The sequence below is a fragment of the Sciurus vulgaris genome (genome assembly GCF_902686455.1).
Source record: "Sciurus vulgaris genome assembly, chromosome: 8".
NCBI classification, from domain to species: Eukaryota; Metazoa; Chordata; class Mammalia; order Rodentia; family Sciuridae; genus Sciurus; species Sciurus vulgaris.
In genome coordinates this window covers 17,683,829-17,698,486 of record NC_136468.1, presented here as the reverse complement: position 1 = coordinate 17,698,486, position 14,658 = coordinate 17,683,829, and the positions used below count along the sequence as shown (strand labels likewise).

Here is a 14,658-nt window from a genome sequence, read left to right as displayed (position 1 = left end):
TAACCACCCGGAGACTGTGGCAAGGACCCCTTAGCATCTTGTCTACCCCCCGACATAACTTTTTAAGCCAATTTATGGAGGAACAAACACATATTTAATGTATGCAAGGTGATGAGTTTGAAGATAAGAATATACCCATGAAATCAGCTCTACGATCTATGCCAAAAACATACCCATCACCTCCAAGCTTCTTTCCTCCCACCCATCTTTTTTTCCCAGTGATAAGAACACTCAACATAAGAGCTACCCTTCTAGAAACCTTACACATGTACAATGCAGTATTTTCAACTACAGGTACCATGCTACACAATAGATGTCTAAGACTTAGTCCTCTTGTATAACCAAAACTTGGTACCCTTTGACTAATACCTGCCCACCACCCCTCCCTGGATGAACTTGAGGACATCAAGCTAAATGAAGTAAGTCAGACTTGAAAGGAGAAGTGATACATGATACCACTTCTGCAAAGAACCTAAAATAGTTAAAGGATGAATGGTGCTTGCCCTTGTCCCATTTATTGACACTCAGTCAAAACCAGGCCTTCAGCAGTCATTTTGCCAGGAGCTCCATGGAGAAGCTTGGATTCCATGCCCCCGTTCTATCACCCACCCCAGTCCTCCTCCACGATCCTCCTGAGCTAACAGCAGAGGATGCCTCTGTTATAGCTGGACACACACAGGCAAATTACCAGCACCTGGATCCTCACACTAGCAGTTAGATTCCTGGTCCCTAATTTCTTGAAAGTGGACTCCTAGAAAGCAGGCATTTTCAAATCATTAGAGAAGAGTTCTTTAAGTTGACAATGGAACATCCTGGAAAGTCTCCAGTCAGTATTTTTATTACTTTTAGACTCTGCAATCCCTTTTGCCATCCCTACAATAATGTTTTAGTCATTTTTAATCTTTGCACTACAAAAAAGCTACAAAAAAGTTTCTTTGTGAAGCTGCATACATTTTTACATACCGCACCTTAAGTCCATTTTAAATTAACAATATCCATTATAATTAAAGAGTTCTTTTGATATCTTTCCATGACATATGGTGCATGTGGCTTAATTTGCTTAAATTAATTATATATTACAGAACATATGATTTATAAAGTAATAAATCATTAGGATGTGTCATATTTGGTTAGGGAACTGAAAGGTATCAAAAATGTATACCAAAGTTGAACTAGGTGATATTGTACCAAAAACCTGCTGTCAAGATTTGATAATTAGAAATTTTGAGTCATGGGTATCAAATAGTATAAAAATTATTTCTTTTATAATGCTTACATATTTTCAATTTAAATAAAGGAAGATTTCAGGTTGTAATTTACAAACATTTCCACAATTACCACACTGCTAAGCTTAGATGCTTGATCCTTTGAAAGAATAGTCAAATTAACAATAATCATTACTGTATTTTTCCTTTGCATATTGATTTTTAAGTACTACAGACAGTTACTGTTGAGCGAATTCTAGTTGACTAATGTATAGATTTGGTGAGAATAAGTCACAAACAAGTTTGCAGAATAAGTATGCATTCTGCCTTTGAACCATTGATTAAATGCAGATCTGCATTGAATGATAAGTACTAAATGGATCTCACCCACCTCTCCAGTCTGATCTTCATTTTTGATACACTGTGTCCCCTTGTTAAAACTTGGTTTTTATAAACTTTCTCTCAGATATGCAGATGTTGACACACAATGGGGGGAGAAAATAGAAGAAGTTCATTGGATTAGACAAAGGGGAATGAAGGCAAGGGGGAATGGGAATGGGAAAAAGAGTAGAATGAACCAGACATCACTTCCCTGTGTTCATATGTGAACACACGACCAGTGTAACTCCACATCATAGTCAACCACAAGAATGGGAAGTTATACTCCATAAATGCATAATATGTCAAAATATAGTCTACTGTCTTAAAAGAAAAGTTGGCTTTTATAGTTTGCCTCAACAAAGTCCCTTGAACTCTGGTTTATACTGGGTTTGGCAGATAGAGACTGAAGGTACATTGGTACATTTATTCTCCTAGGTGCTAGACACCTTAGGCTGGTTGAGTCTTGTGACTAAGGGTCACAGCTGCTGGCCTGGCCATCTCCTGCCTCTTAAGACTAAGCCTCACCTTGGCCCTGGCCGTTCCTAGCTTCAATGTTCTTCACTATCCCAGGTGGTTCCCCTCTACTCTGCACATACATTATATATACTCTCTTTATTAAACTCTTATCAAGCTACATAATTTAAGTGTGAGTGTTTCATTCCTTTTCTGTCTTAACCCTGGCTCTTTCATAAGATAGGGCTGTGAATGATGACAATGTAAAACAAGGTAATGGCCTTAAACTTGGCAGTCTGAGATGTTCAGTTAATGTTAAAGGAACCAGTAGCTGAATCATGAGCTCTCTCATGTGATACCATTAAATACCACACACACACTCAAGCAAAAACACATTCAGAGCTCAAGAGAAAATCGCTCAAAATATTTATTATTGAACCAAAAAGTAGAAATTGAAACCACAAGCATTATTAATATACCCTAAAAATCCCCCAAAGTTTTAAAAAAAAATCAGTGGGGGGAAAAAAAGATTTGCTAAATGAAGTGGCTATTTTTCAATCCCATCTCAAGAAAGACATGGACTAATTGGGGTGGGTGGTTGGGTTAGGTTTTGAAGCCTATGGGTCTATAAGAAGGTACAACTCTACTGATAAAAATTTCATCTAGCACCAAGGTTTGAAGTGGCTTTTCAATCATTTAATCTGTAAATGGAAATAGAACTGTTAGCTTCCCTCCAGTCCACGGAAGAATCTGGGATCCAAAGGACAGTTATCATCCAGCAAGGACATGATGGGTCTAAGACCATCCCATGCTATCATTGCTTGGGTCTAAGAATTCACGGGCAGCTGGACTGTAAGGGGTAAACCTAACAGTGCCACATTATAGGAACATCACATGAAGAACTGGACCACCCCCACTGATAACTGCGGTGTGCAGAAGCTGCAGGCACTCTGGGAGGATCCCAGAGAATATGCACAAGAAGAGAGGGCCACAGCCATGCAGCAATCAGGGAGTCCAGGGTTTCCCAACCGTCCACCGTGCGAGCATAAGCTGAGGCTACGGCAGGCAAGGTGACACCAGGTATACTTGTCACAAAATATATTATGTTTATTAATTTTCTTTTAATAAAATTCCTCCAACTCCATTATAGTCTGAAATGTTGAGGTGGTGCCAGGTATAAGGCTGCCCAGGAAAAGATTCTTTTCCAAAGAGAAAACCTACTTACCCAGATTCTTCCTACACACGCCTGACTCCAAAATTGGTCATGTCTGCCTGTCTCTTCTCTCTATACATATATTCTCTATTTCACACACACACACACACACACATGAGTTATAGCTGACAATTCATGAAGTAAGAGAAAAATCCAAAAGCTCCAAGGTAGCACCATATAGGAAGAGGTAGACTCACCCAAAGGAGCAAGAATAGAGAATAGAAGACCAAACTCCTTCTTCCTGGGCATATAAAATGGTCATCAGAATCTTTCCACTTCCCCTTACTCCTCACCTTCTTTTTAACTCATTCCACTTTCAACCTATTTTGCCATCCTCTTCACAGGTGCAAAGGCAACAAGCTGAGAGCCACTGCATGGAACTTGAGGAGGTAAGACTAGTATGAAGGAGGTCCATGCCCTGCAGCCTTCCTGAGCACTTGGTTACCAATTGCTACTTCGTATTTTCTTCCAGGTATGAGGCACAACAGAAAAAGCAATGAATGTTTTCCAAGTTTGTTTCCCCTCCACAATCCTGCTCCAGGCAGCCACCTTCCTTTTGCATTCCGTACCACTGTTAGCAATGCTGTACCCACCAGCTTGCCTCAATGCTTGACTGGAAGGAGTCACAGAAATACACTAATAAATAATTAACTGATGAGCAATATGTTCTCTCAAATTATCTTGAACTCTTACCAAACCCAAACTTCCCATTACCAATGTCTATCAGTTTATTATTGATGTCATTTAAAGAATTCTTTATTGTGTGATTGACCTCCGTTTCATCTTCCCTGGGGTTCCCAAAATTCCTAAAGAACTTTGTACTCTGGAAAAATTCATACTTGAATGTTCAGGTCAATAACATTTGGAGGAAAGCTAACAGTTCTATCTCCATTCACAGATTAAGTGATTGAAAAGCCACTTCAAACTTTGGTGCTAGGTCCATGCAAGTGAAATGTGAGTGTAACAGCAGTCATATGCCCCCACCCTTGTCCCACCTCTCTTTTCCAAGTGGCACTGCATCCAGCAGGGCCTGCAACCAGCCAGACTAAGAGAGGGAACAGATATACACGACCACCTACACAGGGGCATCTCATCCCAGACACCGAATAAGAAGAGCAGCATGTTTCTAGTTTCTAACCCTGTGTCCTGCACAGCTCTGCTCAGCACCTTGTATCACAGTTCAGATGCTTACACTTACACATCGGCAGAAGTATTGTTGCTCAACAACCCATTAGTTTGCCATGACTGACCAAATAAGTATGACAGCCAGTTATCCTTACAAGGAAATTTTAACAAAATGTGAAACTTCAAAAATCAACCATCAGTCAGACACAGTGTGCATGACTATAACTCCAGGAGGTTGAGGCAAGTTCAAGGGTAGCCTGGGTAACTAGTGAAACTCTCAAAATAAAAAATAAAAGGGCTGGGGATTTAGCTCCATGGTAGAACACCCCTGGGTTCAATCCCTGGTACCAAAACCCAAACAAAACAAAAATCAAAAATCAGTGGAATTCTCTGCAAGAATGTATCCATCTTTCTTAAAGAGTACCAATTTCTTATTAAGACCACTACCTCTTGCAGTGAGTTGTAGAACAACTGAAACAGCTGTTCAGAACAGAGGACCTGGAGAAATAAGACCTTTCAGGAAACCGATGCACTGAACATTGGATTCGGGACAGATTAGTCACCTCGGGTCTTGCAAAAGCCTGAGGAGCCTCCTGATGGCCGCGGGCAGATGGGCCGCTTACCTTACCACACTGCTTACATTTCCCCTCCTGCCGGCGCCTGTGCACCCAGTGATGACGCACAAAATTCTGTGGGAAGACAAAGTTAAGTGAATATGTTTTAGTTTGCAGAACTCAATATCCATTTTTTCATATTTTGAGACTACAGGTTTATATAAGCCATAATGTAAGCCCATAGAAGCACAGCATCGAATAGGTAGGTACAACTTGCTTAGCAAGAAACATGAACCCGTTTTGGAAAGATGAAGCTAACTCTGCATCCCAGTGATCCTTCACAAGGGTAGGCTGCGTTCGTCCTGCCCTGCCTCCCTGTCTTCCAGGGGCAAGTGTCCATGCCAGAGGGTCTTGCTCCACTTCACCAGTAGATATGAGGCAGATGTGTGAACAGGACACTGGGCTGGGATGTGACTCAGGCAGGTAAAGGAAATACCCAAATAGAAGTGAAGAGGTGAAGGAGAGCAGCTGACACCGTGATACCCCGTTCAATTTGACAAACTGTTCAGTGCTCACTACGGCAGGCTACCTGGCTGCTCATCTGCTGCCACGGTGACCCCTGCCACAGCCCTCAACACTAGAGGCCAGCTCCACTTCCACAGGCCCCCTCCTCAACACTAGCTAGAGGGAGCTTAAATCACGTTCTCAGAAAGCAATAGATCCCCTGGCAGGGGCACTGATTTGAGAATGTAGAGGGAAGAAAACTGATGTGAAAGAGATGTGAGCTATGGGTGGTGATTTGGTGATGGTGTGTTTAAACTGGAACTAGGTTAGTTTTCAAGGTCTGTTCTTGTTTGGACTGTAGGAAACACAGGTGGTCCTTTTCCTCCCAGGTAGGTGATCCCCTGGGGGCACAGTCAAGCAGAGCCCTCTGCTTGATATGTTACAAGGGAGACATCTTCCTCCAACTAGTGAAGCAGGTGAACTCAAAAACTTGATGCAGCTCTCCCTCTGGAACCAATATTCCTGATGGGCTTGCTCAGCTTTTTCCTCTCACCTTTCTCTGAGTAAACACTTTACCTGATAATAACCTGCCTATGGCAGAATCTAGCCATGGTCCGTATTTTCCCTCTAAAAGACCCCTAAATATATATTCAGTCATTCAACAAAGATTCTCTAAATGCCTACTACATGCCAAGCACACACTAAGTACAGACAGACAAAGATAAGAGATCAGTGTTGAGAAAAGAAAAAAATGCTTTATCCAGGCATGAAGTTCACAGTGACAAGAATACCTCCAACAGGCATTAGTATTTTTAATAACAAAACGCCACCTCTGCTTCTCTTAACAATGTAAAATCAACTTAAAAGAAAGCCAAATAAAGACCCTGGAGGGAAAATGGTCTTTCAGCTGTAAGCTATAAAGAAGCATACTGGTCCTACAGATTAGTCTGATTTTCATCTTGTTTTTTACTCTGTTCCCATTTACTAAAACAAAGATACAATTTAATATTGCTCTCTGAAAGCAGCTAATAATAATGGCTAACACTGAGTACTGTGTTCCATGAACTTTTAAAAATATTTTATATGTAATAATGTATTTTATATGTAATAATGCTTTTAGTCTTCATGAAAATTTTAATGAATAGAAATGCTGATCATTAGGAATGTGCCAATCAACCTCCAGGAGCTGTTAAAGTTTTGGACAGTTTCTAGATCAGCAAGTAAATTGCAATTTAGCACCTCTACCATTTCCCTGGCTCCTCCCCTACTGCCATAGCAACCCTAATACACCCTCTCAATCCTGGAGATCATTTTTACATCCTCTAAATTGAAAAATTAGGATGTAATTTTCTGACATATCATGTCTCCAAGACCCTGTTCAATTGAGTTATTTTTGTAAACATTCCTGCTGCCTAAGCAATGCCACTGATTCCCTCAAAAACTCCAGAAGACTTGGATGGAGAGAAGACTCCACCTAGTGTGGGTTGTCTGTGCAAGTTTAAATATCAACATGGATGATCTGGGGTACCATGTCTGGCTGTAGATTTCAAGATGGTGGCAGCAATTCCAAAAGCTTGCCCAGTTATCAGTGTCCAGCCCATCAACTCAGTGGAAGAATTCTGTTGATGGAAGAAGAAAGCCCTGGACCCTCCACCTCCTACCTCTCAGGTAAGGCTACTACTGAGTAATAAGACAAGAATTTTAGCCCAGCGCCTGCTTAAGAGTAAGGATGGGGAGCCAACGGCCAACTGCAGTATATCCCAACTCACATCACTGTAGGGCACCTCATCAGAGGGCTTGACTTGGGTCAGAATCATTCTCCTCATTTTACGGATAAAGAAACAAAAGCACAGAGAGGTCACTTAAAATTTAAGAGTCAAAGCAAGGACTAGAACTACAAGAGGCTGGCAGCAATGTCTACGCTCCTTCCATGGCATCTCGATTCCTCTCCTTCTTTCTGAAAGATTAGGCTCGAGCTACTTCAACATGACACACAAATAAATGACTTCAATGACAGCCAGGAATGGAAATATTGACTATATAAAAATGTCAGACACTAATTAAAAAGGATTGAAAAAATTTAATATAATTGCTGTTAGTTTAGCAGAAACTGAGGGAGATTGAACAATATTGCTAATGTTAACAGAAATTCTGCACTTATTGAGATTATAAATCACCTAGTGACTACCAGTTTTAGAAGGGAAATGTTGTAAAAATTGGGTGCAATTACCTATGAGAAATCATGACTGACTCATGGGATCCTTGAGCTAGTGACAGCTGTACTCAAAAGAAAAAAACTACAATTTCCACAGATCAACAGTTATTTAGAAATCAGATGAATTAATCATTTGTACTACAACATATATCATTTGACAAACAGCATTAAAATACCATATAGTTTAGTTCATTTAGGAAATAGGAGAAAACAACTTAAATTTTTATTTAAATATGACTCTACCAGTCATTAAACATTTTTTAGCATGCTCCTTCTAAGAAAATAAGTGGGAAACTGAGGACATGAAGGCACAGAGAGAAACTTACCCAATACCTCTATTGTAAAAGAAACTTAACAACAATGTCTAATCCTAGCTCTATAATTTGAGATGTCAAGACCCACAATTCAGAGTTCTTCTTGCACCTATATAAATTTATCCTACTACTGCGTAAACATAGTTTGAACAAAGTACATTCAATACATGTATGTTGAGCTGAATGGAATCCTCAATCTCACTCCTTTGACAATTAAGTCATGGGATTATCATGTGGGGGAGGAAGGGTCATCAATTGTCTTTCTCAGTGAGAAAAAGAAAATCCTTATTTCCAAAGCAATTTAATTCATCATATCACCTAAATTATTGGACTAAAATTAGATTTTTCTCTGTTCTTTTTACCATTATTCATATCTCTTAAATTGTTGAACCCATACTAGATTTGCTGCAAATGTGAATATTAATACACAGTTGTTAAGATAGCAAAGCAAAGCTTCTAACACCATAATCAATAATTTCATCAATAATTTCTGAACTATTCATATACTTCAACTAAGTATAACTAAGTAAGGGAAAAGGCTATTACTTATGGGTGTTAAAGTATCAATGATATATTCAAGACTTATCTGCAGCTGGGCATGGTGGCAAAGCCTGTAATCTTAGCAAGTCAGGAGGCTGAGGCAGGAGGATCATGAGTTTGAGACCAGCCTCAGCAATTCAGCAAGATCCAGCAGGGATGTAGCTCAGGTATAAAGCACCCTTGGATTCAATCCCCAGTACCAAAAGAAATAAGATAAAATAAAATAATATCCAGTATTGTTCATAGAAATATATAATACAATTGCTCGGTTATTTTCAAACGGTCAATTCAATTCAAAATATTATTCATAGAATGTTTGAAAGGATCTTAGAAATCATAACCCAGTCCATGTGGCTTATGTCTAAGAAACCTGAGTTCCAAAAAGATTCAACTTAGAGAAAGCGATCCAACAAATATTCATTAGAATATATTCTAATATTCATTAGAATAGCTGCATGCCAGGAACTACACAATGCCAGGAAACAGTGACTAACCATCCCCACACTCTAGACTGACCCCCTAGTAGAAAAGAAGCAGAATAGAACTGAACCCAGATCAACTAATTCTAAAGTGAATATTCTCTCATTTACATTGAGTACTCTACTGAAAGTCTCTTAAGAATCTCAAATGAATCATAGTCATAAGTTTCATCTTGAACCAAGAATTCTTACACTTTGGAAGAAATGCAAACCCTTGCAAAAGCATTTGGGTCACACATATTCATTAATCACACACTCTGTGTCCTGGAACGATTAGTCTGAGATAGGCTCCATGACTGATCTCCCCAGGCTTACACTAAAGGAGAGAAACATTGTCAGGCAACAAACAGTAATATGCACAAATAATTACGACAAGCAAAATGATGTGAAGGGGAGAACAAGGTACTTTGAAAAAGAACACTGTGCTACCTAGTTACATGTGGTCATCAAGCAAGAGCTGCAATGGAGCAAGTTCATCTCTTGAATGATACTGGGAGGTGAGACCTTTTGGAGGTAACTAGTTCCTGAGGGTGGAGGCCTCATGAATGGTATTACTGACTTTTAAAAAGGGCCTGCCAGGATCTTTTGCCTTCTTTCCTCTGAAAGAGGCTGCAAAAAGAAGGCAGCAGTCTGATTGAAAAATTGACAAAACAAAAGCTTGATTCTTTGAAAAGAAAAATAAAATTGATAAGCCTTTAGCCACACTAATGAAGAGAAAAGAAAGAAAACTCAAATTACTAAAACACATGATGAAAAAGGAAATATCACAACAAGCATGACTGATACACAGAAGATAATTAGAAATTATTTTGAAAATTTATACTCCAATAAAATAAAAATCTTTATGATATCAACAAATTTCTAGAGACATATGATCTGCCCAAACTGAATCAGGAGGACATACATGATTTAAACAGATCAGTCACAAGTAATAAAATAGAAAATGCCATCAAAAGCCTACCAATGAAGAAAAGCCCAGGACCAGATTCTCAGACAAGTTCTACAAGACCTTCAAAGAAGAATTAATGCCAATACTCCTCAAAGTATTCCATGAAATAGAAAAGGAGGGAACCCTTCCAAACTCATTCCAGGAGGCTAATATCACCCTGATGCCAAAACCAGATAAAGACACGTCAAGAAAAGAAAACTTCAGACCAATATCCCTGATGAACATAGATGAAAAAATTCTCAATAAAATTCTGGCAAATCACATACAAAAATATATTAAAAATATAGTGCACCATGATCAAGTAGGGGTCATCCCAGGGATGCAAGGTTGGTTCAACATACGGAAATCAATAAACATGATTCATCACATCAGTAGACTTAAAAACAAGAATCATATGACCGTGTCAATAGCTGCAAAAAAAGCATTTGGTGAAATATGGCACCACTTCATGTTTAAAACTCTAGAAAAAATAGGGAGCGTAGGAGCATACCTCAAGATCGTAAAAGTCATATATGCTAAACCCAAGGCCAACATCATTCTAAATGGAGAAAAAATTGAAAGATTCCCTCTAAAAACTGGAACAAGACAAGGATGCCCTCTTTCCCATCACTTCTATACAACAGCATTTTTGAAACTCCAGAAGAGCAATTAGGAGAAAAAAAATTAAAGGGATATAAGTAGGAAAAGAAGAACTCAAACTATCACTATTTCCTGATGACATGATTCTACACTTAGAAGAGCAAAAAATTCCACTAGAAAACTTCTAAAACTCATTAATGAATTCATCAAAGTAGCAGGTTATAAATCAACACTCATAAATCAAACACATTCATATACATCAGTGATGAATCTACCAAAAGAGAAATTAGGAAAATCAGCCCATTCACAATAGCTTCAAAAAAAAATAAAATACTTAGGAAACAATCTAATGAAAGAGGTAAAAGACTCTACAATGAAAACTACAGAACAATAAAGAAAGAAACTGAAGAAGACCTTAGAAGACAGAAAGACCTCCCATACTCCTGAATAGGTAGAATTAATATTGTCAAAGTGGCCATACTATCAAAAGCATTATACAGATTCAATGCAAATCCAATTAAGATCCCAATAATATTCTTCATAGAACTAGAAAAAGCAATCATGAAATTCATTTGGAAAAATAAAAGTCCCTGGATATCCAAAGTAATCCTTAGCAAGAAGAATGAAGCAGGAGGCATCACAATACCAGATCTTAAACTATACTACAGAGCCATAGTAACAAAAACACATGGTATTGGCACCAAAATAGACATGTAGATCAATGGTACAGAAAAGAAGACACAGAGACAAACCCACATAAGTACAGTTATCTCATACTAGACAAAGGCACCAAAAACATTCACTGGAGAAAAGATAGCCTATTCAATAAATGGTGCTGGGAAAATTGGAAATTCACATATAATGAAGTGAAATCAAATCCCTATCTCTCACCCTGCATGAAACTCAACTCACTGTAGGTCAAAGACTTAGGAACTAGACCAGAGATCCTGCACCTAATAGAAGAAAAAGTGTACCCAAATCTAGAAGCAAGACTCCTAAAGTGCAAGAAGTAAATCAAGAATCAATGAATGGGACATATTCAAACTAAAAAGCTTCTTCTCAACAAAGGAAACAATCAATAACATGAAGAGAAAGCCTACAGAATGGGAGAAAATCTTTACCACATACACTTCAGAAACAGCATTCATCTCCAGGATACATAAAGAACTCAAAAAACTTAACATCAAAAAGCAAATAACCCAATCAATAAATGGGCTAAGAAACTGAACAGATACTTCACAGAAGAAATACAACCAATCAATAAATATATGAAAAACTGTTCAACATCTTCAACAATTAGAGAAATGCAAATCAAAACTACTCTAAGATTTCATCTCACCCCAGTCAGAATGGCAATTATCAAAAATACAAACAACAATATATGTTGGCAAGGATGTGGGGAAAAAGATAGACTCATATATTGCTGGTGGGAATGCAAATTGGTGCAAACCACTCTGGAAAGCAGTATGGAGATTCCTCAGAAAATATGGAATGGAACCACCATTTGACCCTGCTATTCCACTTCTCGATTTATACCCAAAGAACTTAAAATCAGCATCTTACTGTGATGCAGCCACATCAATGTTTATAACAGCTCAACTCACAATAGCTAAACTATGGAACCAATCTAGGTGCCCTTCAACAGATAAATGGATAAAAAAAATGTGGCATATATACACAATGGAATATTACTCAGTCTTAAAGAAGAATGAAATTATGGCATTTGCTGGTAAATGGATGGAACTGGAGAATATCATGCTAAGCGAAATAAGCCAATTCCAAAAAAACTAAAGGATGAATGTTTTCTCTGATATGTGGATGCTAATTCATAATAAGGGGTTGTGACTAAGAAAGAATAGAGTTACTTTAGATTAGGTAGAAGGGAATAAAGGGAGGGGAGGGGGCATGGCTGTAGGAAGGTCAGTGGAATGAATCAGACATTACCCTATGTGCATATATAACTATACGACTGGTGGGATTCTACATCATGTATAACCAGAAGAATGAGAAATTATACTCCTTTATACATGATGTATAAAAGTGTATTCTATTGCCATGCATAACTAAAACAAATTTTAAAAAATAAAGGCAGCAGTCTGCAACCTGGAAGAGAGCCCTCATCAGAACTGGACCATGCTGGCATCTGGAACTTGAACTTCTCATCCTCTGGAACTTCTTAAAAAGAATTCTGTTATTTATAAGCAACCCAGTCTGGGTACTTTGTTATGCAGCCTGAACTAAGACAAGCTCTGAGAGGATGATAATTGAGAGGAAGCCTAACTATAAGAAGTAGCTAGCAATGAAATACACAGGTATCTAATGGTGAGGGATACCTTGGAATGTGCCTTGGGAACTGAAAGAGAATTTCTGTGGCAACTGTATAGAGTCAGAGAGACAGGCAAGGGCCAGACTTGCAAGTTTTTGGGGGGGTCAAGACAAAGGATTTAGGTTTTTTCTTGAGTGCTATGGAAATCACTGGAGAGTTTTAAGCTAGAAAATGATATAATCTTGTTTTCATTTTAAAAGATCACTCTCTCAAATCACAGGTAGATTGGAGAGAGAAATGAAAACAACCATGAAGAAACTATAACAGTGGTCAAAGATAAGAAATCATGGTACCTGAGTCTCAGCTGTGGTCAACAGAAAGGGAGATAAATAGATGGATTTAAAATTCACTTTGTGAATAAAATTGATAAGATTGGCAAAGAACTAGAGGCAGAGAGTACATGAGAGCAGGAATAGGTAAGAACCTACTCTACTTTTCCCAATGAGAAGCTCATTTTCTGAGTTGAAAAAAAAAATTGGTTTTAGGGAGAATTTAGTTTTTGATGCATTATATCTGAGATGACTGTGGTACATTCAATGGGCATGTCAAATGAGCTCCAGAAAATGTCGACTGAAATGTAAAGTCAGTTGCTGTTATCTCTCCTAACAAGAGTAGACAGAGATAAGAACACAGATGAATCCCACAAGGATATATGGAGGTCAGGGGAGTGAGCAAGGAAAGACTTCAGCAAGGCCCCATCCAATGAAGAGGAAAATCAGGAAAGAGTGATGTGGGAAGTCAAGAGAGGACGGCATTTCAAGAAGAACCAAATGTTGATATTTTGAATATTTTTTAGAGACTGAATAAGAACAGAAAAGTAATGAGTTTGGCATCAGGGAGATCACTGGCAACATTGAGAAAAGCAATTTCGGCAAGTGGATAGAGAAGAAATGAGATCAGAACAGGTTAAAATGACTAGAAGATGACATACTAAAAATAATTTTTATGGATAACACTTTCTGGAAGCTTGGCAGTGAACAATAAACTGAGAATCAGAGCAGCAGTGAAGACACAGTTGGTAGTTAAGGAACATTCTGGTTTGCTTTTTTAAGATGGAAACTATTAGAGCATGCTTATGCTGATGGAAATAGTCTAGACCTGTGGGAGGTAGGGTCGTTGAAAACACAGAAAAGGAAGGAATATCCTTGATCGGAAGACAGGGGAAGATATCCAAAACCTTATGGAGGGTCTAGCTACAGAGAAGAGAAGTAACACAACTAATAAAAATAAAACAAAACTTGCATTAGAAAAATCATACATACAAGGACAATCATCTATCAATCATCCATCTATCCATTCCATAAAGAAAGAGACAAACTGAGAGACAGAAAGTGAAAGGTAGATACATGTATCTTTTGGCTGAGTTCTTTAGAACAAAAATCTATCCTATTTTTCTAAATAAAACATCTACTTCGTTTGAGCTATCACTGAGTGATCTTCTGGCCAATACCACAGTGCACCATGGGGTGGTGCTGGTGGCCCCCACAATGCCTTCATTTTTCTCACACTCCCTCATCTGTTGCTGCCATATTGGACAGACACTGACAAAATGGGAGAAGACAACTGATGGGTGAACTATTTTTCCTCTCTCCATAACCTCCAACTCCAATCTCTTTCCATATTTTTTTTCAATTTTCTTGTATCTATCAATAACACTGAGATCACATTTTTTCACAGAGTCCTTTTTATTAAAACAGACTCTCATGTATTACCCAGGCTGACCTCAAACTCTTGGATTCACAGGATCCTCCTGCCTCAGCCTCCACGTAGCTGGGACTATAGTCATGTGCAACCTCTTCTCTTTTCATTAACTGTCTTTAA

General features: G+C 38.5%; 1 protein-coding gene across 3 annotated transcripts in view; it reads right to left on the bottom strand.

Annotated features, from left to right (window-relative positions):
• Positions 1–14,658, bottom strand: part of DGKI (diacylglycerol kinase iota) — a 432,523-nt gene that overhangs the window by 239,875 nt on the left and 177,990 nt on the right. For all 3 annotated transcript variants that reach the window (XM_079150095.1, XM_079150096.1, XM_079150097.1), the window contains exon 6: positions 5,001–5,066. In XM_079150095.1, the coding sequence (XP_079006221.1) occupies positions 5,001–5,066 (66 nt within the window). The remainder of the gene's footprint in view (positions 1–5,000; positions 5,067–14,658) is intronic.